This window comes from Cornus florida, unplaced genomic scaffold (genome assembly GCF_030987335.1).
Source record: "Cornus florida cultivar Cherokee Brave unplaced genomic scaffold, ASM3098733v1 CherokeeBrave_3.0.0_Hap2_Chr06, whole genome shotgun sequence".
Taxonomy (NCBI): domain Eukaryota; kingdom Viridiplantae; phylum Streptophyta; class Magnoliopsida; order Cornales; family Cornaceae; genus Cornus; species Cornus florida.
Window position 1 is genome coordinate 31,879,063 of NW_026775576.1, and position 25,967 is coordinate 31,905,029.

A 25,967-nucleotide genomic window follows, 5' to 3' on the forward strand; every position below is an offset into this window, starting at 1 on the left:
TTCTTACCCTTTGAAGTGAGAAAGAAAAATAGAATTTTCTTGTCAGTTGATAAAGTCTCGTGCTCATACCTTGTAATGAATATATATGTATATATACTTTTACTATAAGCAAGAACTGAACTTTCTTCGCAAGCCAATAAGGCTTTCACTGTAAGTAAAAATTGAGCTTTCCCCTTAAACCAACAATGTCATTGGATGACTTAAGATTGTGGGCCTCACAAACATATATATATATATATATATACATAAAAAAATATTTATATATATATATATATATAAAAATATACATGCAATGCCGTGACTGTTTGTGTTTGTGAGTGATGCCGAGGGATAGGAATCGGATGGAGGGGTACTCGGATGCGAAATCGCCGCTGTTGGCGGAGGCGGCTGCTAGCGAAGGGCAGCGAGTGCGATTCGGTCGCCGGAACTCGGTCAACTCGCTTAGGAACGATTTTCTGGCGAGGTTGCCTGATGATGTCCGTTCTGGCCTTGACCTCGAATCTGTTTCTCGCATTGATCTCTCCAAAATTACTCGCTTAACTGAAGGTTATCTCTCTCTCAATCTCTGTATCCATTTATGGCTTCATATTCTTGCAATTCAAAGATAATTGTTTTTCTTATATGTGTAATCAATGCTATGTTTAGCTGATCAGATAACAGAGACACAAGATTCAATTTTTCTCTTATTTTGTCTTATTTTCTTACCCTTATCTAAAATTGAAATTTAGCTTATTAATCTTTGGCAAAAGTGCAAACAACCCCTGATCTATTACAAATCGACAATTTACCTCTGGATTACAAAAGTGAACAAGTCAGTACTACAACTATCAAAATCGTGCAAATTAACCCATAAAACTCAATTCCACAAACACAATTATTTGTGTATTATTTATTTATTTATTTATTTTGCCCTTTGCTCCTGAGCCTCCTGTATGTGTTTGTGGAGAAGTAGTTTTAGATTGATCTTGAGCAATAGATTTGGGGATGTTTTGTTCATCAATAAGGCTTAGTGGGGCAAGTGAAATTATGGGGAAGCTCCGGACTGAACACCCCTTATCTCTATCAAGCAGGTAGTGTGACTGGCATAAGATTCACGCAAATGGATTTCGGTGGGCAACAAAGCAAAAAAGCATTCCCTAGAACATTATCGAAGGCATTTCTTGCAAACAAGCCCCCTTCGATTGATACCCCCTTCAAAGAATTGTTTGCACCAAAGAGGGGATTCAAACCTTAGACCCAATGCTTCATAAGGCACTAGGGCCAAGTTCTTACCCACTTGAAGCAACCCCTTTGGGTTATATACATATAGTTTATTATGAACTCAAAATGGTTTTATATAAATCTTTTTTGTTTTCTTACCCTTGGTAGGCAAGTTTTTTTGTATTTTATAACAAAAAAGAAATAAGCAATATGTATTTGGTCATGTACCCAAACTAGGGGCTGTGACAAACTGTAGTCCGACATCCACACAAACAATATCATAAAGAATCCATAAAAGTCCTCAACTATATGGAAATATCATCAATTAAATGCAACGATAATATCAAACAACATCCCGCTGTGCTACTCTGATAAAATCCAGGTCACAAAATAAACAAATAAACAAGTGCTGCCTCCTGTTGGAAAGAATTCTGCGCACATTAAAAATTCGTAGAAAATTCATTTGAACTCAGAACAAGGAAAACTCAATTTATTTTGAAAGTAGATTCATGGGAGTATAAAACTGAAAATTTTGGTAATGATCCGGTGTCAAGAAGTTATTTAAATAAACCATTTAAATTGGTTTCCAGCAGCAACAAACAACGGACAGCTGGCATTATCGGATTTTTTTAAAATAAAAAATTGTTCATCCAAAAATTACGAAATTTTGCAGAGAGTTACTAGACATATGGGAGTAGTTGTGGTAAAAATTTGAATGCATTTGGAGCACCACAACTCCTTATAAAAATTTTGTAATAAAGGAAGACTAAAAGATAATTTGAAACGAAAACTACTAAGGAGTATAGCCCAACCTAGAACAGCCACCAATCACCAACAACCCACACCAATTTCAGCCCACAATTGAACACATTTAAATTCACCCTTTACAAAATATAATCTCAGTCTATATATATAGAATAATCTGGCTTCAAATACATCATAGTCATTATATAACCTTTGTTACAAACATTTTGTCAAGCATTTGGTATACAAGACTAGATGGTCTCCTATTACACAGTTTCCAGCAACTCCAATTGTTCTCCAATGATCATAGAAACCTGCAATGATGGTAGGGTGAGACTAGAAGTGCCAGTAGAAATTACACTAGCAAAGGTTGCTAAGAGATTTCATGAAACCAAAAGAGCATGATACCAAGGATGAGTGCATGGGCATGTCAACATATGTATACAAGATACCTCTCAACAAAGTAATAAGGAATTCAACAGATGGTGGAAAATCAAAGGACCAAAGCATGGAACAACTCAAAACAGAAAGATATAAACAAGAATTAGGTACAGCAAAGATTCATAGCAATATCAAGAGATCGACTTAAGTAAAATCACCAAAGCAACCAAGGTTAGAGCAACCCTACCTCAATTATCTTTGTATGAAAATCCCAGCAAGAATTCTTCTTCCTTTTTCTTCCTCCTTCTAAACTGAGGAGGCCCCGGATGACATGGGCCAGATCCGACTCGCAAACATAGCATTCAGTCCGTACAGCTGGGCCAGCCCATAGAAGGACACTGCCATATGGGCCGAACGAGAGTAAGCCCATCAAAGGTGACCAAGGCTTACGAAGGAATAGGCCCAGATCCAGCAATCAGTAAATATCTAGTAAATATCTTGTAAATATCTTGTAAATATCTATAAATAGGAGATGGAATGAAATGGAGGGGGATCTTTTTGGGTTTTGAGGTGTAAGAATTCTAGAGAGAGAAGGAGGAGAAGGAATTTCATGCATCTTCAATTGGCGCCGTCTGTGGGAAACGCATGGAAGTTTGGTTGATCAATGAGGAATATCGAATGGATTCAAACCAATTCGGTTGATCGAGACTCGATCTTTGGGATTTGAATCCAGAGCTGAGCGATTGTGACCTGCTCTGGAGGAATTACAATTCTTGAAGCTTTGGAGTGACTTCAGATCTACGAGTTGTTCGATTGTGGCAGGATCTGACGGATTTAGAGTTCAGACAATTCAGATCTCGTAAACAGTGAGCATAATCCGGAGAATTAGAAGCCAGATCTAAAAATTCCTACTCACGAAGCTCAGATCTACTCGCGAACTTGAGATTAATGCCTTTACTCCGTTCGGGAATAATGATAGGTGAAAGCTCCAATCCGATGGAGGCTGTCCAGCAAACAAAGCTTGAAGAATTGATGAACTTGATTGAAGCTCTCAAAAAAGAAAATGCAGAATTGAAAGCTGGACTGCAGCATCGGCAAATACCTGCGGTTTCGCATCCACTTCCGGTCGGAGAAGGAGGTGTTCAATCTAATATCGCGCATCAAGGCGATCAGGACGAGAACAATCAGTCAGCTCACCACCGTGATGAAAGGATGATGGACAATTTGCCGCCAAATGTTCGTCAAGTTGAAGATCACGAAGGATCGACTCACGTTGATCCGCAGCGGGAAAGGTTTGACCGAGAGGAAGTGATGGAGGTTGATCGCCGTCGAGTAGCGTCGCCTTGGCAAAGAGAGTTCATAGAGGAACGGTCGTTCGATCCGTCTTACCGGCCCTCCATGGTTACTGTCACTCATCACGGTTCGGAGGGCAGAACCGTAACTCACAGAGCTACCGCTGGACTCCAGAGAGAGAATGAAGCTCTCCGATCCGCAGCTCGGACGGTGGATTCGCCATTCACCGACGAGATCTTGAATGCGCCGCATCCAAGGAAGTTTGCTATGCCAGTCTTTATTCTGTTTGACGGAACGACCGATCCGATCGACCATGTGTATCATATCCAGTTGAAAATGGCCCTGAATACGGAAAACGACTCTTTAATGTGCAAATGTTTCCCTACAAGCCTGGCCGGACCGGCGCTCAGCTGGTTCAAAAACTTGCCTAGGAGCTCCATTGGTAGTTTCAGAGACCTGTGCGATCGGTTCATAAGCCAGTACTATGGGAACAAACGCCCGCCGAAGGACATCTCGAGCCTATTCACGATGCGGCAGCACAAGGATGAACGTCTCCAGGCCTTTCTTACCAGGTTTAATCTCACTAAGAGTATGGTGATCGAATGCCACCCTTCAACGGCAGTTCAAGCCTTCAAGTTAGCCATGACACGCGGAACTCCATTTCACACCAGTCTGGTAGTGAACACGCCGACTACTATGGATGAACTCAATGAGAGAGCCGATGGCTTTGTGCGCCTAGAAGAAGAGGAGGCAGCTAATGCTCGGACAACGTCGATTGTGTCGACCGAGGAAAAGTCCAAGGCAAAGATCAGGCAGAAGCAGGCTCAGCCGCAACGTCAGACCACCTGGAAGGCCGAAAAAAGGTCCAGGGAGGAAGAGTTGATTACTCCGCTGAAGGTCACTCTGGCGAGGCTGTATCAGGAGAACAAAGACAAGTTTCATCCACCACTGCCAATTAGGCAACCCCTCGAACAGAGGGATCAAACTAAACATTGTGCTTTTCATTCTGATTTCGGTCATCAGACTAACGAATGCAGGAACCTGAGGAGGCAAGTGGAGATGTTGATAGCTAGAGGGGAGTTTGCGAGTTGTGTTCAAGGTTCGGCGATGGAGCAGAATCGACCGGTGGAACAAATAAAAAGGAGTCATAAACAAAGCTCCCACAATTCGCAACCAGTTCGTATAATCAATGCTATCCATGGTCGACCCGAGCCTAGTGAAGAGTCAGATGAGCTGCTCCGGGTGCGCCTGCGGCAGGCGCAGATGAAGAAAAGGGTCGGCAATGTGACTACTCTACACCAGCAGAGCCCGTCAATGCAGATAAAGTTCGACTGGACAGACCTGCAGCGTGTTCAACTGCCTCATGACGACCCGTTGGTAGTCAGTTTGACAGTGGCAGATTGCTTGGTGCGCAGAGTTCTGATCGATCCTGGGAGCAGTGCGAATGTCATGCCGAGGGACACATTTGACAGGCTCGACATTAAACCAGAGAGGCTCAAGCCCACCGGAAATCCCTTATTAGGGTTCGATGGGAAGAGGGTGGAACCCGTCGGGATGGTGGAAGTGGAAGTTCAAGCTGCAGAACGAGCTCTTATGGAAACTTTTGTGGTTGTGGAAATTCACCCCTCGTATAATCTCCTGATGGGAAGAGGATGGATTCACAGAGTCCGAGGTGTACCCTCAACTCTGCATCAGGTCATGAGGTGCCTCGGGCCCGATGGAGATAAAGTAATAGACATTCGGGGGGATCAGGTCGCAGCCAAAGAGTGTTATTCCGTCACACTAAAGCATGCTGGGAAAGGAAAGGCGCCCGTCCGTTCGACAAGCCCCAGATAGCAATTACAGGAACCTCCGCTCGAGCAGAATAGGGTGGAGGAGTCAGTCGACTTGACCGAGGAGCCCCTTCTGGATGTGCAGATCGATCAGTCCAGGCCAGAACGAACTACCAGAGTAGGTATAAGACTGACCAGAGAAGAGCAGTAAGAGCTAGTGGATTTCTTGTCCCACAATGTCGACGTATTTGCATGGAGTCACCTAGACATGCCTGGAATTAGTCCTTCCGTATCCTGTCATTCCCTGAATGTCAATCCCAATTTCAAACCAGTGAAACAGAAGCAGCGAAGATTTGCTCCAGAACGTAATCAGATCGTAGCGGAAGAAGTCGATAGGCTGCTTGATGCGGGATTTATCAGAGAAGTGCACTACCCTGAGTGGTTGTCCAACGTCGTTGTGGTGCAGAAGAAAAATGGGAAATGGCGAGTATGCATTGATTTCACCAATTTGAACAAGGCCTGTCCGAAGGACAGCTTCCCGTTGCCTAAGATTGATCAAATGGTGGATGCCACCACTGGGTATGAGCGTTTAACCTTTCTGGACGCATATTCAGGTTATAATCAGATTCCTATGGACCCCGCAGATGAAGAAAAAACTTCTTTTGTCACCGAGCGAGGAACATACTGCTACAAAGTTATGCCTTTCGGGCTAAAGAATGCGGGAGCAACTTATCAACGACTTGTTAGCAAAGTTTTTAAGAATCAAATGGGTAAGATTGTCGAAGCCTATATTGATGATATGGTGGTAAAGAGTAGGAAAAAGGATGATCATCTGAAGCATCTGCAAGAGGTATTTGATGTACTAAAGCGATATGGGATGAGGCTCAATCCGACCAAGTGCTCGTTCGGTGTGAGTTCCGGACAGTTTCTGGGACACCTGGTCAACCGCAGGGGCATCGAAGTTAGCCCCGCTCAAGCAGAGGCTTTGATTAAGAATGCCGAGCCAAAGACGATCAGAGAGGTGCAAGCCCTAACAGGACGAATAGCTGCATTAAGTCGATTTATTTCAAAATTGTCAGATCACTGCAAACCATTCTTTGACACGATTCGGAGCCATGGAAGGCAGGTCTGGGGGGATGAGCAACGACAGGCATTGACTCATTTGAAGCAATATATGCAGAATCCACCAGTCCTATCAGCCCCAGAACCGGAAGAAAAGTTATTTCTATATCTTGGAGTATCTGGTGTCGCGACGAGTGCCGTTCTGATTCGTTGCAAGGAAGGAGTGCAATACCCGGTATTTTATGTAAGCAAAACACTGATGGAGGCAGAAAAAAGATACTCAAAGGCCGAACGGGTGGTACTTGCACTTGTAAATGCAAAAAGAAAGTTGAGGCATTATTTCGAATCCCACCCCATAGCTGTTCTAACAACTTTCCCAATCAGAACGCTTATGCACAAGCCAGAGCTCTCGGGCAGAATGACAAAGTGGGCCATAGAGTTGAGTTCATTTGACATAACGTATGAGCCGAGAACAGCTGTTAAAGGGCAAGCGGTAGCCGATTTCCTACTAGAATGTGATGCCGAAGATACGGAAGAGGACCTTAGAAGCGGCTCTTGGAAACTTTTTGTGGATGGCTCCTCTAACCAGATGGGGGCTGGGATTGGGATCAAACTGCAAACCCCAGAGGGTACCTCCTTGAGCCAAGCACTCAGACTTGAGTTCCGAGCCACCAATAATGAAGCGGAATACGAGGCGTTGCTAAATGGATTAAAGTTGGCCAGAGAGCTACAGATCAAAAGTTTGACAGTGTATAGTGACTCGCAGCTGATTGTTCGGCAGGTAAATGGTGAGTACGCGACCAAGGATGACACGATGGGGGCATATCGTTCTGCCGTTCTGCGTAGAGCCAAGGACTTTGCAAAGATTGAATTCATACAGTTGCCGAGGGAACAGAATGCAGATGCAGACCGTTTAGCATGCAGTGCTTCGAGTTGCGGTAAAACATTGGCGAGGGTGATTCCAGTAGGAATAGTGACCCAGCCATCTATTTTCGAAGAACCGATGGACTCTGACCCTTGGCAAGTCAACGTCATACCGTATGAACCGAGTTGGATTGACCCAATCATTACCTATATTCGAGATGGCGTTTTGCCTATGCAAAGGGATGAAGCTAGGAGACTCAAAAAGAATGCTGCCAAGTACGCCATCGTGCGGAACCAGCTGTACAGAAGGTCCTATTCTGGCCCGTACTTGAAATGTGTCACCCCCGCGGAGTCGCAGCAGGTATTGCGAGCTATTCATGAGGGTGTGTGTGGCAATCATTCTGGCGGGCGATCGTTAGCGCATAAAGCAATGACACAAGGGTATTTCTGGCCAAACATGTCAAGAGATGCGGAGGAGTTCTCTCGAAGGTGCGATAAATGCCAACGATATGGACCATTGACCCACCTGAGGAATTGCACGTAATGGCCTCGCCGTGGCCTTTCGCGCAATGGGGGATGGATGTGGTCGGTCCTCTGCCAACTGCAAGAGCTCAGAACAAGTATGTGTTACTGGCCACGGATTACTTCACTAAATGGGTGGAAGCAGAACTGTATCCTAGCGTGACTCAGACTCAGGTGAGACGATTTATTTGGAACAACATTATCTGCCGTTTCGGTGTTCCCAGATCAATAGTCATGGACAATGGCACAAACCTCGACAGCAGGCAAGTAAGAAAGCTGCTGGAGGAGTATGGAATCAACCAGAAGTTGGCTGCAGTAAGTCATCCTCAGGCCAACGGACAAGCAGAAATCACAAACAGAACCATTTTCGCCTGCATTAAGAAGAAGCTGGAAGATCATAAGGGGAAGTGGTTGGATGAACTCCCGAACGTTCTATGGGCTTACAGAACCACCCCAAGGCGGCCGACTGGGGAGAGCCCGTTCGCAATGGCGTATGGTACCGAGGCAGTTATACCGGTTGAGCATTTAGTCCCCACTATCAGAAGCTTAGCATGGAGTCAAGATCAGAACGACAAGATGTTAAGATTGAACCTCGACATGATAGACGAAAGGAGGGACGCAGCGGCTATAAGACTAGCATCGTATCAGCAAGTGCTGGCGAATAGTCACAACAAGAGAGTAAAACACAGGGATTTTGCCCCTGGCGATCTGGTTCTGAAAAGAAAGGTGGGGATGGTCAAAAAAATGATGCCACCCTGGGAAGGCCCATACAGAATTGCAGAAGTCATTGGCAAGGGGGCATATACGTTGGAAACCATGGCGGGAAGGTTGGTCAGCAAGCCCTGGAACGCCACGTCTCTGAAGAGGTACTACCAATAAAAGCTAAGTTCCGGCTTTAATTGGATGTTGTTTGTTGTCAATCAAATACGTATGAATGAGCAAGTTACTGAAATTTACAAAAAAGAATTTTCTTTTCCAACGGTCTACTATGAAAATTTAAAGCCAAGTGGCAAGTGGCATTCTAGCCGAGCGCCAGGCACTTAAGCAAGATAAGTGGCAGCTGGCACTATAAGCCGAACGCCAGACACTTGCTAAAAATTTAAGGCCAAGTGGCAAGTGGCATTCTAGCCGAGCGCCAGGCACTTAAGCAAGATAAGTGGCAGCTGGCACTATAAGCCGAACGCCAGACACTTGCTAAAAATTTAAGGCCAAGTGGCAAGTGGCATTCTAGCCGAGCGCCAGGCACTTAAGCAAGATAAGTGGCAGCTGGCACTATAAGCCGAACGCCAGACACTTGCTAAAAACTTAAAGCCAAGTGGCAAGTGGCACTCTAGCCGAGCGCCAGGCACTTAAGCAAGATAAGTGGCAGCTGACACTATAAGCCGAACGCCAGACACTGCTAAAAACTTAAAGCCAAGTGGCAAGTGGCATCCTAGCCGAGCGCCAGGCACTTGCTAAAAACTTAAAGCCAAGTGGCACGTGCCATAAACAAACACACAGCAAAGCTAATATAAAAGAAAAAGAGAGAAAAGATATGTATGTACTGAAGATGAGTTGAATAGAGCACAACACATAGGGAAAAAGAGTTCTGTCGTTTCATTAATATTGAACATTGAGTTTACAAAAGAGAGATGTCCATCATTACAAGAAGATATGAAATGGAAGAATTCGAAGGAGCCCTAGCTAGACGCCTCAGTACCAACAGCATCCTGGTCGTGCCGACTCGCCTCCTCGGCCCCATCAGCCGCCTCACCTTCATGAGGTGGGGAATCAAGGTGAATGACTGAATCGTTCGGTTGGGGTTCAGCGTCAGCAGTGGCTATGGAAGAAACCACGGTTGACGACTGAGGAGCGGTCAGTGGCAGAGCGGTAGGAGGAGCTGTGATGATCCTTGAGGATGCGATGTCCTGGCACTCATCAAATATACGCTCCGCTTCGGTGGGTTCTGGGTCGACATAGACCCCCAGAGGGTCGATCCCCAGATCCTTGTCTACCTCATCCGGAGTGGAGCTGGTCTGTCCCTCATCCGGAACCCGGTCGGCGAAACCTTCCTGGAATCCTTGAGCATACCTAAGAGCACCGACCCTTGAGAACCGAGCGTGAAGGGCCAGCATCCCACCACCCACTCTGCTGATCGCGCCGATCAGAGCGGTACGCTCCTCCAGAGCTCTTTTTTCAAAAGCCATCCGAGCAGACTGTTCATCAGCTAGAAGGCGCTGGAGTTCTGCCTTCTCTTCTCTAATTGATTCCCGCTCGGTCTGCCAGACGCTCTTCTCAAGCTGGAGGGCGTCCTTCTCATCCTGAAGGGAATCATTCTCCTTCTTCAGGACATCTCTCTCTTGCTCGGTTTTGTCAAGCCGAACCAGCACCTCGGTATTCTTCATGGCAAGGAGGTCGTTTTCTTTATTAGCCACCTCCAGGCTGTCAGAATACTTACGGGCCCTGGCGTTCCCCATCTCCACCTGCTTCTGCATGGCCATCATCCCGAACAATGTCTGCATAGGTGCACATTAAAAACGGTTAAACCAATAGTCAGAACGGGCGAAGGCAAGATCAAGTAATATGAGAGAATTCATGAGTTAGAAAATAAAAGTCACCTCCATAGCAGATTGGGGAAAGCGGCTGAACACATCCTTCTGGGAAAGGCCCTTTGCCGCCTCAAGGTCCTTAGGAGTCCACATGCTCCTGTAGTAGGCCATAGCGGTCTGGCCATCCCTCAGCATGGTCTCGTTCGGTTTCACGAACGTCCCATCCGTTCGGGTGTACCGAGGGGCCCATGGCGGTAAGCTGGGGATAGAAGGGGGGCCTGAAGCAGAAGCAGAGCCACCAGCTGCAGGAGGCCCAGAGGGAGAAGGAGCTCTGATCGCTCGGTGCAAGAGAGCACCCGGCCCAGAGACCCGGGTCCTTCTAATGAGAGGCTCCTCCTCAGGATCGATTTCACTGTCAGGATGAGGCCTTTTGCCTCGTTCTTTGTCCCGACCGCCCCCCGCAGCAGCAGGAGCTATGGTAGCTGGGGAGGGCGCGTTCTGGTTGGCAGCAGGGGCGCTGGCAACAGGGTTAGTAGCCACTGCGCTCGGGACAGTGTCAGATATGGTGGCTGAAGAAGAAGCTGACGCTGGAGAGGAGGTCGCCCCAGCAGCAGGAGTGGCTGGGGGAGTATTTTTCCTCCTGCCAAAAGAGGGAATCTGAAGTCTGCTCATGTTGTAGCCGAGTGATGAGAGCGCTAAGAGGTTGTCTGAAGTGAGGAGATCTGAGCAGGAAGGAATATCGTTCAGAACGTATCTCTTCAAGTAGTTACTCCTATCCCTGCAAACACTATAGCTCAAGTCATCACAAGGTATTCCCAAGGAGCGGCATAAGAAAGTGCAAAAACGAGGAACGCATGTTTCACAGGGGCAGTCATGTTTATGGGATTTGAATTTTTTATAGGAGGAGACAGAGCAGACACCAAAGGCGCTCGGGATTGGGTAACCCTCTGCAGCCGGCGAAGACCAAGCCCCACTAATGCCCACTATGCTATCCCTCCAACCCTTTTCAGATTTTATTGTGTCAGTACATATGGACATCTTCTCGAACGGGTAGAGGTGGTAGAAGGGCTCGTTAGTACGGATCTTACTCACCTTATAGCACAGAAGGAGGTCTATGAGGTCGAGGTCCAGATTTCTGTCACGCATCAACAAGAGCATAACAGATATGATTCTAAAGAAGTTGGGGTTGACCTGCAGAGGGGATATCCCCAATCTATTGAAGACATAACTAAAGAAAGGGTGCAGAGGGAACCTAACAACATTCAATTGAAGGTTCATGAATAAGACTTCGCCGGGCAGGAGGCCGGCGCCGGTCGTAATATTAACGTCTTGGGGGCAAACCCTAACTTCGATGTTGTCAGGAAGTCTAAGTCTCATACGAAGAACATCTAGATCTACAACCATGGTGGAAGTGCTAGAAGAATCTACAAGAGGGTAAATGGAAGCCTGCCGAAAGTAAAAAGAACGAAACTAACCTCGGAGGACTGCAAGATCGCTGGAAGAATGACTCTTGAAGGATTTCACCAGAGAAAGCTTAGCACTGTTCTAGAAAAGAGAGAGACTTGGCTGATGATGGAGACGGTAAAGGGAAGTGAAGTGGAATTCTAGAGCATTATAAAGGCGAGGGGGCCCGAGGGCCGAAGCGTCGGGAAGGCGAGAAATCCCTCGAGCCCCGGAATATTGATTCTGGATCTGACCGTCCGCTCCCCCACGTGGTTATCTCGAGCCGTCAACATCATGATGAGACGCCATCAATAATTACCCCTTATTAAATAAGGGGCAATTATGGGGGCAGTTGAGGAGGCCCCGGATGACATGGGCCAGATCCGACTCGCAAACATAGCATTCAGTCCGTACAGCTGGGCCAGCCCATAGAAGGACACTGCCATATGGGCCGAACGAGAGTAAGCCCATCAAAGGTGACCAAGGCTTACGAAGGAATAGGCCCAGATCCAGCAATCAGTAAATATCTAGTAAATATCTTGTAAATATCTTGTAAATATCTATAAATAGGAGATGGAATGAAATGGAGGGGGATCTTTTTGGGTTTTGAGGTGTAAGAATTCTAGAGAGAGAAGGAGGAGAAGGAATTTCTTGCATCTTCATAAACCCATGGCCATCTCTCTCTTCCTCTGTTCCTTGCATTCCTTTATTCACTCTGTTATTTTCTTCCCAATACTAGTACACCCGGAAAGTCCCATACTTGAAGAGGTCCAAACATAGCTTCTAAAGGAAGCTCTTTGCATAAGTAATACGTAGATATAGTGTGTACACTTGTTGTGTGTGAGTGCAGTTTGGGTTTGTGCTGGCAACATGCGTCTGGATATTAGCTCCCAAAAGGTTCCTTTGCCTTATCTATTCACACGTATATATACAGCATGTCATCAAACTATGAAGAGGTTATAACAGAGCTGTCAAAGGAAGCTATATGAGATTTGCTAACAACCTTAGCGTGACACATGTCCCACTAACTTTAAAAAATTAATCTCCCCACAACTAAATCAATGACATCAAGAATTAAAATAACACACTAAAACCTTAAATTACATAACTCTCCCAATATAGTTAATCAAATAGAAATAAAGATTAAAAGCCTATATAGATATCCGGGGTATTACATGTCAAAATTGATTTGTGTTCAAATGGATCTCATTAGGGTTTTTGCATTAGACGTCAGCTACCTAAACCATTCTTTTATGAATTCACCTTGATTCTGCTTAGGTCCTTGGGAAGAACCACTTGGAAGAAAGAATTCATCACCAGGTATGCATGGACCAATCAATCAATATGCATGACAAAGTGGACTTATTTTGATTGCTTTAAACTAGAATTTCCAATATTTTCAAGAAAGCTTGTTTCTTCTTCTCGTGAACTTGAATTGTAACCATTTATGCATTGGTAACATATAGGTTAATGGGCAATATTTACATGGTAGTAAGTTGATTACCTCTACTAAATTATTGTCCGAGGTCAGTTCATGAGGCAGTTCTCTGACTGCACATTAACTTGTGTGTCAGAAAAAAAAAAAAAAATGTACATAAAAAGACAGTGCATGTGTTCAACAATTGTATAAATAGGCGAGCCGTGAGCAGTTCGGGCTCAACATGGGGCAGTGTGGTGTGTGCGCGCTCGCGTGTTGCCTACCTACGAAAAGAAGGGAAGTGGTAGGCGAAAACTTCTCTCTCTCCCTTCTCTCTAATATTCTAATTGTTTTTTTTTTCCTTCTCTCTCATTATCCATAAATTCCCTGTTTATAGGAGAAAGGGAATACTATGAAAGGCAATTTGAAACATTAAAATCATTTGAGGAAGTTGACACTTTGGTGACATCTGACTGCATTGATGAGGATGACCTTCAAGAACAACGCCAACATGAAAGAGCAATGAGGATCTCTAATTTTGCAAATATTTTATTGTTGGCGTTTAAGGTGATTTAGTTCTACTTGTTTGAAGTTTTAATCAAATTTACCTAATATGACTGAGATAGTCAGGTGGTGCGTTTTTATATATTATGATGCCTGAGGGTTTAGAGTAAATTTGTGTAGTTGTCATTTTGTAGTGTGAAAACTTTTGGTAAATAATTTCTCCAATAAATAGGTCTAAGCATTTTCCCTAAAGTATTTATGGATTGGAAATATGTTTGTCTTCAACTATGCCTTGTCCAGCAAAACATTTTTTTTTTCTTTTAATTAAAATGTAGTTTATTATGTTGTACCAAAGCACATAAAAGTATTCATTGCTGATGATAACATGTCAAATAAAAGCATGCACACTAAGGGCCCGTTACTAACGCTTTTACTTTCTTACTTTCGCTTTTTCGAAAAGTAAAATCATGATTTTGATTTCTTTGAGATAAAACAGAAAGTAAAATTATGCTTAGTAAACTGCGAGTTACTTTTGAAATTTGAAAGTAAAACACAAAGTGTGTTTAGTAAACTGCTTTCTACTTTTGAAATTTGAAAGCAAAACAAAGAAAGTGTGTTTAGTAAAAAATAATAAATTTCTGTTTTTGCTTTTAGTAATTTACATTGTTTTATATCTTTTTATATCTATTGCATTTTGGCATTTATAAAAGTCTATTAACAAATAAAGCTACAGTATTATTTTAGCCTTCACATTATTGCTGATTAAATTTAATCTTAGAAGAAACAAATTCAACCTTCATAATCAACTTAAAAACTGAGGCTAATGATTTCTTCTATTTTTTTGGGTTACACCCAAAACTTACATATTAGTAATGCATGGCTATAATTGCTAAGCCTATGTTAAACCCTTTCCACAATTATTAAAGTAAATGTCATTAGTCTGCTCTTTATTTTATTTTTCACAAAAAGATAAATCATTTATGGCTCATTGCCAAATAAAAAATGAAAAATTATTAGAAAATAATTCCGCTGCCGGGGTTTGAACCCGGGGTTTCAAAAATTAGCTGAAATTTCCAATGTGGTACAGTAGATCTCATGCTAATTATTCTGCATTTTATGGAATTTATATTACAAGAATGAAATTCTCTTTCGATCCTTTCAGTCCCTACCCATGGGGCCATGAACTCTATTAAGATATGCTCAATTGGAGTGTTGGAGAAAAATTCTGCTTTCCTTTATTGAGATTTGTGGGGGTTAATTGGAACTTTGTAATTTTACATGACACTACAAAGTCTCTACAAAAATCAAAGTGATTATAATTTTTAAAAATAAGCTGAATGAAAGTTAAGGGATACTATAGTTGATCTACTAGTTAAACCGAAATCAACAGATTCGGATCATAGGATTTTATCTAGGAATGAATCAAAAGTGCAATATCATACAACATCATTAAATTAAAGATGTAACTAGAAAAAGATGTCACATTGTTGCTACTCAATGTAATATAAAAAGATGTCAGATTATATTAGTATAGTAACAAGTGAAATACAACTCTAATTTTTCGGCCCAACATACACATAATATCAAAAGCATGCAGATTATAACATGAATTCAAATGGCATTTAGATACAAAATTAATCCAAAAAAAAATGACAATATTACAATATCCAAATAGAAAATTAATCCTAATAAAAGTGATAATATTATAATGAGCAAATAGAAGTGATTCATCTATCACGATAGTTGTTCCACAACTCATTTGCAACTGCATCACGGGTTTCACTCATCTCTTGAATTAGCTCATGTGTAACATTTACTCTTTGAGAAGTACCACCTAGCTCCACTTCTTCTTCTTCTTCTTCTTCTTGAAGATTGACATTCTCATCCCCATATTAATCAAAAAGACGATCTAAACGGGCTTCATCACGAATAAAATTATGTAATGTGCAACAAGCAATAACGATGAGTGCTTGTACACTCAGTTTGTAAGGAGGCATCAACTTAAGGATCAGCCAACGCATTTTTAATATACCAAAACAACGTTCTATCACATTTCTCAGTAACGAATGCCTATAGTTGAATAGTTCATGAGGACCCCTTATTCGTCTCCCCCTATATTCCTGTAAATGATATCTTTCGCCACGATAAGGTGCTAAGAAATACCTCATATTGGTGTACCCAGAATCCACAAGATAATACTTACTTGCACAAACAAAAAACAATTACTTTTTTTCTAATTTAATATGATATCTTAAACATATGATATCTTAATTTAATACCTTCGGGTGGCAACGGAAAATTCATTGTAGGATCAAAAATAGTTTCCAATAATACTCTTGAGTCATTCGCGGAGCCTTCCCAACCTGCCACCACATATGTAAACTTCATGTCGAAAGAACAAATAGCCATTACATTTTGTGTTGTGTCTGATTTCCTTCCACGATAAGGAATTTGTGAAGATGCTGGGACATTTGCATGGATGTGTGTACCATCAATTGCACCAATGCAATTTTACAACACATTATTTTATTAGTAAATATAAATTCACAATACCAATTAATTAAGTAAAAATATTTTTTTAAAAAAAACTACCTGAAATAATGGAAAGTATTTCTCATTATGTTGAATCTCCAATGGTACCTCGTTCATATTTGGTGGACATATTATACTCTTCCCTAATTTGCAAACATACTTTAAAACTCGGTGGAAATATTTATGCATAGTCCCCGTAGAATGTTGATATCTTTCTGCCACCACTCGAACACTCTCATTGTGTGCTAGAGTATACAAGAACATTGCAACTTGTTCTTGTACGGTTAAGTATCTAGAATCTTCCAAGCCCAATCCCTTTAACCGTTCACATAAATTTCTAAATGCATGTTTATCCATCCTAAAGAGTCGATAACACCTAATGGGGTGGCCATTTACTAGTTTAAGTATATAATTATGGCCTTGAAGCATAGAAGTCATACATGGTCTTGGTGGAAGCATATAATGTTCCATGTACTCTATAAACATGTAAATAAACAACAAACACACCCCCATTTCCTCCTCTTCATTTTCTTCATCATCATCAATTAAAGTAGGCAAACAAAAGGGATCCATAATGGTAAACCTGATGCAATGAAACATGAGATGCATAAAATGATAATGCATTCAATAAAAGTTAGGGGAAAACACTAAATTCATCTTCAAATGACATATATAATATCTCAGATTAACACAATAAAAAGGACACAAATTAAAGCAAAGAAATAATAAACATTAGCAAAACAAATCCAGGGACTTAACATCAGACATAAGTTTACTAGTTCTAAATCACAGACATAAGTTTACTAGCTTAAACAAATCCCAAATAGAAATTACAAACACCAAAAAAAAAAAACATTGTCTCAAACAAACACAACTATTGCAACCCATCAACACATAATGTTGCAGCCTATCAATCTAGTCCCAGTTGCAGCCTTTCAAGCCAATCCCGCTTCTTCTCATCACTAAGGTTAACAAATACTCTACTCCAGAGCGGATCTGCACGAAATTGTTTTAGGGCCTTGAAAAATGTGTCTCCATCAATTGGTCCCATGTCTTCTAAGATTTGCAAGCATTCAGTAACTTTAGCGGAGTCTTGATCAACTTGAGACATACCACTTGAGCCTCCACCCTTGTCTAGTGCCTCTGCCTTTTTCTTAAAATATTCGCCAAATCCACTCATAGCAGAGGAAATTGTCTTTTGAAAGCTCTCTTTAGTTGATCTTGTACGAGTGAGGTCAGGAGACCGACTCCTATGACGAGAAGTATCCACCACTTCATTGATCTCATTAGGATTTTCATCTCCCTCATCACCACTAATACATGGGCTTCTATTTGAAGGATGAGCACGATTATCAATTGCATATGTATCACCAAATAAGTTACTAAGCAGATCATAATGTTTGCACCCTTTTTTCCAAAACCACTTGGCATGCCTGACTTGCTGCAATTATATATTATTGTTAATTTATATGAAACAATAGATAATATTACAAATAATATATTCCAACTAACCTTTTCCATCTCCTCCCATTGGGCATCTGTAAGTGTGACCTGACCAGTTACAGGGTCCCATGATGAACCAGTGTTGGATAGAAATTTTTTGTATGCTTTATATCTGTCTCTCAACCCATTGAATTTATTCCTCAATTGTAAGTTCGTATACTTTTCTTTAGTTAACCTTAACATCCCTTCTTCTAAATTTTTCCATCCTTTAGTAGAAAATGTGGTGCCTTTTTGATTTCCATTCTTTCTTTCTTCTTCCATCAAAGTTATTAAGATCTCTTCATTTTTTTCACTCCATAGAAATTGAGAATTTTGATCCTCGACCACATTATCCCCATCCAATAATTGAGTACTTTGATCCATCACTACAACAATTAATACTATGTGAATAATTACTGTATACCAAAGTGGCTAACACAACTTAATTGAGTACTTTGATACATCACTACAACAATTAACACACTTCTACAACTTAGCATTGAACATATAATACTGTGAATGAACTCCTATATAATATTTGAAAATTTTTAAATTGTAACTATTATCTACTCTACTTCTACATTAAGTGTTCAAGTACCATGTTCACAGAGTAAGGGTTTGAGTATCTAAGAGGAAACTGAAAATTAAAGCTATTCAAATAATTATTAACTTAACAGACTTAACAGAAACCTCATTCTAAGCATATAGTACACTAATTAGACTTTCCAAGTGAGAATCTCAGAAGTATCCAAGGAGTCCCAAGTCAACATCAAACAGTTTTCATCAGAAAGAAATCCAATTTATAGTTACATAGTTCTTATGGTAACTATAGATTACCAGCAGTTTAAAGAGAGAGAACATTTGCAGACTTAGATAGGCATATTTCTACTTCTTTTATTATTATTTATTTTCTGAAATGCATATTTTCAGTTTATATGATAAAGTATGTTGTACCAAATAGTAGTAAAAAAACATATTTCAGCATTCAAAGCATTTAACAGGGTCTATTATAACAATGATTATGTATTCAAATGGCATTCAAAAGGAAGTTTTGGAGAAAAATTGACCCATCACATTTGTCATCGTGTGTGGAAGAAGTGTTGCTTTATTTTCCTCTGCTAGTAGTTTTGGATTAGGGTAAAAAAAAAAAAAAAATTCTATGGTCTCTAGTAGTTAATTAATTCAATATTTGGCCATTTTCAGGATACTTTTTTCCAAGATGTGTCTACAAAGTAACCTCTATATATTAATATGAGAAACTTAGAAACCACATTTGAAGGCCTCTGGAAATTTAGCATGGCATTTAATGCAATAATGATGCTAAGATACATATATAAGGACAAAACTTTCGTGAGACTTGGGCAATGAAAAATTGCTTCAGCATATTTGGCTATATGTGGCACATGTCATCTGCAATATGAATAGTGTTGTGACAATCTCAAATTGGTTCATTTTCTTGGTAGATCTGGATAGGTATCTTATTAGGTACCATCAACAAGAATCTAGTTCCAGGAACACACACAAACACACACACGCGCACACCAAGAAAAAACATAAGAAATTCCAGCCATTTGGCCAAGTTGAAACAGAAGTAGGTAGCTTAGAAGTTGGGACTCATAGGTTTCGACATATATCTAATGCGCAGAAATGACAATCAATTCAACAATCAATCTTAAACTCATAAAAAAAAATTACCAATTTATTTCTGAACAATTCACCATTCAGTACCCTATCTCTTCTTTTGACCAATTTACACCCTATTTTGATAATCTACAAGTGGAAGCAGAGTGTGAGGTAGTTCATGGCAAGCCCCTTCCAACACTATGGAATTCACGCAAAAGCATGATGGATAGATTAATGACAGATTTAAGTGTAATTCATTATAACTATAAATTTGTTAGGCAATAAATTCTAAAAAATTTGAGAGATGTTAGAGGAACTTTCAAAAGTGAAGCCTTTATATATAAAATTTCACATGCACAACAAAATGACAACCAATAAAACAATCAATCTATAAAAATCGACAACCACCAAATCCAGCCAATGAAAAATATTTTAAACACTTCTTCTATTTTCAGAAATATTTTAAACAGATCATGTAAATATATACACATTCAGCAAACGAAAACAAAGGAATCAGGGCTGAAGAGGTCTTTGATTTGAGGGCACTGAGACAAATTGTTATATATACACATATAGATATACACATACAGATATACACACACACATCCAGGAAGAAAATTGCAGATTCTAGGGCAAAATCTTCATACACAAGGAGAGAGAGCATCTGAGAAGAAAGAGAATCTGAGAAGAGAGGGCGAACTTACAGGCGATGTGTTGGTCGGCCGTTGAGTCTCCGTTGCCGATCGACGCTCGCAGATAAGGGATGACGATCGGTAGAACTTTCTTGAAGCAGATGAGGCGAGAGGCTAGGGCTTTCTTGAAGCAGACATGAGGCAGAGGCTTGCGAACGATGATATAAACGAGACGGAGTTTAGGTTTTAAAGCTACAGTATTTAGCGCTACAGTGTTTAGCGCTACAGTGCGGAAATTACTTCCTCCGCACAGTATAGGAAGTAGAGAAAGTGAGAAAATCTCACTTTCTCTTCTCTTCACAAATTTAGGAATTACTTTCTCAAAATCAAAAAGTGAAAGTAATTTAATAAACGTCATTTTACTTTTATTTTTGCTTTTTCAAAATTGAAAGTAGAAAGTAGGAAATAATTCCTATTACTAAACAGGCCCTAAAACGTCTTTTTCTTCCACACCTTTTTGTTTTGATATTTTGATGAAGATGTTATGCCGTTGTATTTTCCAGTTGTCATGATAACCATATGCATTCTATTGTGCAGTTATATGCTACAATAAAGAGTGGATCCATAGCTATTGCTGCATCAACACTGGATTCTTTACTTGATCTCCTGGCTGGTGGCATTCTTTGGTTTACTCACTTGTCGATGAAGAGCATTAATATCTACAAATATCCTATTGGAAAATTGAGGGTACAGCCAGTAGGCATAATCGTCTTTGCTGCTATCATGGCTACACTTGGTATGTCATTGTGCTATAACATGCCGTTATTTCCATTGAGGATTGCGCATTTAATATTAAGAAAAGGGGGAAAAAAAAAGAAAGAAAAGAGAAAAAGGATTGCGCATTGAATATTGTCTATTGAATTCGTGTTCTGAATATGATTGACTCTTAGATTGTCTCCTCTCAATAATATTGAAGAACAAATGGCAAATATTCACACGCAAGCACATTCTATGCATATGTTCTGAATAACAAACTTTGCCCGAGAAAATAATTATGTTAGTTATGCCAGTGAGTTATGTATCTTCCTCTATATGGCATCTGTGTGAAGTACTGGATTTAGATGAAGGGTTATAAGATAAAATTATTACCATCAAGGGCTGTAGCCTAGTTGTACTTCCCCACCTTTAAAAGTAGTTTCCAAAGTAGAAGGTCGATGGTTCAAGTCCCCATAGTAGGGGATAAAAGTGTGAGTTTCTTGCCAAGGTAATAACAAAAAAGAAAAAAGGAGAAAATTATTCAGGGTTGTTGTAAATGTTTCCCTTTGTTGTTCAAGAAATTCTTCTTTTCAGATGTAAAGAAAACGGGCAAACTTAGATGATTTGCTTTCTCACCAGTTGTCTTAATCCTAAAATGGGGATGATTTGCAGGATCCAGCAGAAACACTTTGTCTGCAATGTTCTTGTTGAAGGATTTAAATAGTAAAGTTACACCCTCTCCAAAAGCTTAAGCTTTTAGAGTAGATGGTAGTTAACATGATATCAGAGCCAAAGGTATCGAGTTCAAACCTCTCCGTTACCCTAATTAAAATTGAAAAACATGTGTTGGACCAAATAGGCCACACGTGTTGAAGGATTTAAATAGTAAAGTTACACCCTCTCCAACAGCTTAAGCTTTTAGAGTAGATGGTAGTTAACAGTTCTCATATATGTAGATCTGAATCAGGCGCGTAGAGAGGCTCAACATAGTTTGAGACCTTTTCTTTTGGGTAACATAGATCCCTTGTTCTTTTGCAATACACATTCCCAGGCGCCACAATATATATACATACATAAAACTTATAGCTTAGCTATTAGATGTTCAGGCATTAGACAATGCGCTTGCAAAATGTTTCTGCTGTGCGCAGAAGGTCAGTTTTCTATTAAACCGATTTGTGGGAGACTATAAGCAACTGAACCTGCAACAGGGTTTAATTCCTACCACTTAGAAGTTGAGAGATGCCCAATTTCCAATTGCAGCAAAAGGATTTAAGCTGGAAGTTGCTCATTGTTTAAATTATGGCTTGTAAATGAAGTATTTAAACTGGCAGATATCATAAATGACTTGGTAAAAAGAGAAACAAGATAAGGCTTATATATGGGCATTCCAATACCTTAACTTCTCTCTCTCTCTCATCTTATTTTGTAGTGTTCCGGATGCATGTTGTGGCTATTAGATTGCTAACATTGTTATTGCTGGTTGAGCTAGTCATTGTAAAATTGAATCTATAGACATGTTGATATTGGTCTAACTGCTGATTACTTTAGAAATAAGAAAGAAGGCATCAATTTCTTGTATAGCATAGGTACATTGTTTAACAAGAAGATTTAGAAACTACTTTTAACATCATTGATAATGGTCCTCAGAAGATGTGATATGCTTCATTAAGATGTGTTCTTTTGATAATTTATTGATCGCATCAGAACTTCATTATTTCTATTGACCAAACTTGTGGAGCATACTCTCTTAATTATTAGCAGTACTTAAATGACGGGCATCTCAGTCCTACCTAATATTTAGTGTAGATTCCTTAGAATTGAAGCTGTAAACCTTCCCATTTTTACAGGTTTTCAGGTATTGATTCAGGCTGTAGAAGAACTAGTTAAAGATGAACCTTCTAAAAAGATGACCTTAAATCAACTCATATGGCTGTGCACAATCATGATATCTGCTACTGTTGTAAAACTTATCCTCTGGCTGTACTGCAAAAGCTCCGGAAACAAGATTGTCCGTGCCTATGCGAAGGTACTTTGCACAAATTTTGACCTTAACCTTTCTGCTTTTAATATTCCGAGTTGTTTATCTTCTTTGACTTTTAATTTCCAGGACCACTATTTTGATGTGATAACAAATGTAGTTGGGTTAGTAGCAGCCCTTCTTGGTGATATGTTCTACTGGTGGATTGACCCTTCCGGTGCTATTATCCTTGCAATTTATACAATCTCAAATTGGTCCGGGACTGTTCTGGAAAATGCAGGTAGCTGCTGCTGCTACCAAATATTTGTTTCTTTTTTTTTTTTTTTTACTTCATATAAATAAATCTGCATTAGTTCTTTTTGTATTAAGATAAAAATGGAAATGATATAAAGAACCCTAACGTATTATAGTTTATAAATTTCAATCCTTAACTTTCTTCAGCGTCACCTTTTATAACAACTTACCCACCCTTCTTTATTCTAAAAAACCTAAGCTGTTAAAGAGGGTTTACCTTAACTATTTATATACTTTTAACATGCCTCCTCATGTGTGGTCAGATTTTGGTTCGACGTGCATATTAATTGTAATTACTAGGGTGATGGTGAGAGTTGAATTAAAGACCTTCATAGCTCAATTGCTTACCATGTTAACCACCAAGTGCACTCTAAAATTATATGTTGTTAGAGATCATGTAACCTTAAGTGTTTGCACCTTCCAATAGCTAACTGACCATCTGATCAGACACTATTAATATGCTTTATCTCCAAAAGCTTAAGATTAAAATAGTAATGTTTTTCTCACTTTCATTCCAAGGATACAAGAACATAAGGATCTTCAAGTAGTAGTCTTATATTGGACTTCTCAAAAAAAAAATAAATAATAAAAAATAAAGAAGCAGTAGTCTTATATTGTCATGTATTGTGTCTCATATTCTATTCTAGTTAGGTTTCTTTTTTAGAGTTGTATTTTATTAGGTAATTTCGTGCTAGTCAAGTTTTGGGCTCCAACTATTGTAATCCTCGTCCAACAAGGAATTGGGTTATGATCTCTATAAATAGATACCTAGGTTATGGATTTGAGGCTTATGAGATTGAGTGAGATGTAGCCTCATGAGAGAATTAATTGGTAGATGGAGTTTACGGATTGGTAGAGTGGAGAGAACATTGATGGCGAGGGGGAGTCTCATGGAGTGGTACACAGTGAAAATCTCTAGGATAAGAGTTTGTGTACACAGTCTGGTGTTTTGTATTCTCTCATGTTGTAAATCTTGTGCTTTGGTTGTGTGATTGCTTTTTTGGCTTTTTGTTGGAACTCCATGTTCCATTTGCTTCCGCTGACCTAACATATATGATAGTTTTTCAGTGATTCATTCACAAAATCTTCATCTCATTGTATCCACTAGTAGTTTAAATTACTTAACTAATCTTAAAGCATTCTCAATTTACCAGATTCGAAAATCTTTCCTTTGTTGTGCACTTGATACGTAGTTTCACCTTTAGCAGTAAGAAATGCATGCTTGCTTCCCCTTGCGTGGTGGGATGAACTGAAAGTTATATCCTGCAAGTTATACTAAGTCCCGCTCCAACGGCCCGACGAGTCATCTACTTAAAAGGACCCTCCCTGCAAAGTTGAAAACATATGGTAGCGTCATAATCTTAGAACAAAGGAAATTCAGTCTTTTCAAAATGTATCTATACGTATCTTGAGTTAGCAAGTAATTGACTTGGCTTAATGCTAGGCAAGAATTTTTACAGCAAGTAAATCAACATAGATTTTACTGTGGTGAAAGTTCATATTTTCTGTTCAAAGACTTGGATATCTTATGAAACACACTCAACACTCCTCTTGGACAAATATCCGTGTGTAAAACTTCAATTTAATCCGAGGCTTCTTGATGCAGCATCACTTGTGGGACAGACGGCCCCTCCTGAAGTCCTGCAGAAATTGACATACCTCGTTATACGGCACCCTCATGTCCAGCGTATTGACACAGTCCGTGCTTACACTTTTGGTGTTCTGTATTTTGTGGAGGTTAGTCATATGTGCAGTTTTTAGGTTGTCTTGAAGAAACTTAGCTTTACATTATGGTTTTAGAAACATTTTTACTTCATTCTTTTGATATCAGCATGAAATTGATTTTATTTCTTGAATAGTTCCTATTATTTAAAATCTAATTTCTTAAATTACATGATGGAAGTAATTTGATATAATTCCATTTGAGAATAAACATTCTGCGTTACTTTTTTTCTGTCAAAAAATAGGTTGACATTGAACTCCCACTAGAGCTGCCCTTGAAAGAAGCACATGCGATAGGGGAGAGTCTGCAGATAAATATAGAGAAACTTCCTGAAGTGGAACGTGCATTTGTTCATCTCGATTTTGAATGCGATCACAAACCAGAGCACTCTGTTCTCACTAGGCTGCCCAACACTCAGCCATAATTTTCAGCCATAATTTTGAGTTCCAACACACCCAAATTTGGCCTTCTATGTTCTTCATTTCAGTACTAAATTATTATTATTATTATTATTATTATTATTATTATTATTATTTTTGTATAGTTAACATTGGAAGGTGAATTCACCATATGTAGTGAGCAATTTTTGTTTTTTGTTTTTTGTTTTTTTATTTTTTTATTTTTATTTATATTTGTTTTCTGATAGGGTCGTGAGGTGGGTGTATGGATCTGGGTTGGACTGTGCGTTTGAGGTATAGTTCTGAGTCCAACTCTATGTTATGATGGCATTATGGTCATATGGTAAAAAAAAATTATTTTTTAGTTTCCTTTCTACATAACCAAACAAAATGAACTATATATTGTGTGTATTTTTGTCAGGAAAGCTATGCCGAATTACAGTGACCACGGGCTGCCATTCCTTACATTTTTATTTGGTTAATTTAAGAGTTCCATGAGTTCAGTTTGATTTTTTTTTTTGTACTAAAAATAACACATGGACTGCTGTGGCGAGTCAATTCTTCCTTCGGCTGAGAGCAGGCCTTTGATTTTTTAAATTTTTTTATCTTGGAAAATAAGGGGAATGGCACACTCTTCCAGCTTGAGAAGTTGAGCACTCTAACAGCAAGATCAATCTGTATTATGTATATGTACACATATGTGTGCACGTTAAGCGGATAAGAGTTAGGTTTCAATCACATTTGCTTTGTTATGTGAGACTACTAGAGCACCAATCTTCTTGTGGTGGCGGCAAAAAATACAACTAGGGTGGCAAGGGT

General features: G+C 40.0%; 1 protein-coding gene across 1 annotated transcript; it reads left to right on the top strand.

Annotated features, from left to right (window-relative positions):
• The first annotated feature begins 305 nt into the window (after positions 1–305).
• Positions 306–25,344, top strand: LOC132311283 (metal tolerance protein 4-like). The gene is made up of 7 exons (XM_059809130.1): positions 306–546; positions 13,624–13,793; positions 20,597–20,795; positions 22,603–22,781; positions 22,863–23,013; positions 24,634–24,764; positions 24,995–25,344. Exons 1-7 carry the CDS (start codon positions 321–323, stop codon positions 25,172–25,174), a joined length of 1,236 nt encoding a protein of 411 aa, XP_059665113.1. The 5' UTR covers positions 306–320; the 3' UTR covers positions 25,175–25,344.
• The last annotated feature ends 623 nt before the right edge of the window (positions 25,345–25,967 follow it).

Excerpts from the sequence above, each read along its gene's own strand:
- LOC132311283 (XM_059809130.1), top strand. The coding sequence starts at position 321 with ATGCCGAGGGATAGGAATCGGATGGAGGGGTACTCGGATGCGAAATCG. Across the intron at positions 20,796-22,602 it reads TGCTATCATGGCTACACTTG|GTTTTCAGGTATTGATTCAG; the intron begins GTATGTCATTGT and ends CCATTTTTACAG. Across the intron at positions 22,782-22,862 it reads TTGTCCGTGCCTATGCGAAG|GACCACTATTTTGATGTGAT; the intron begins GTACTTTGCACA and ends TTTAATTTCCAG.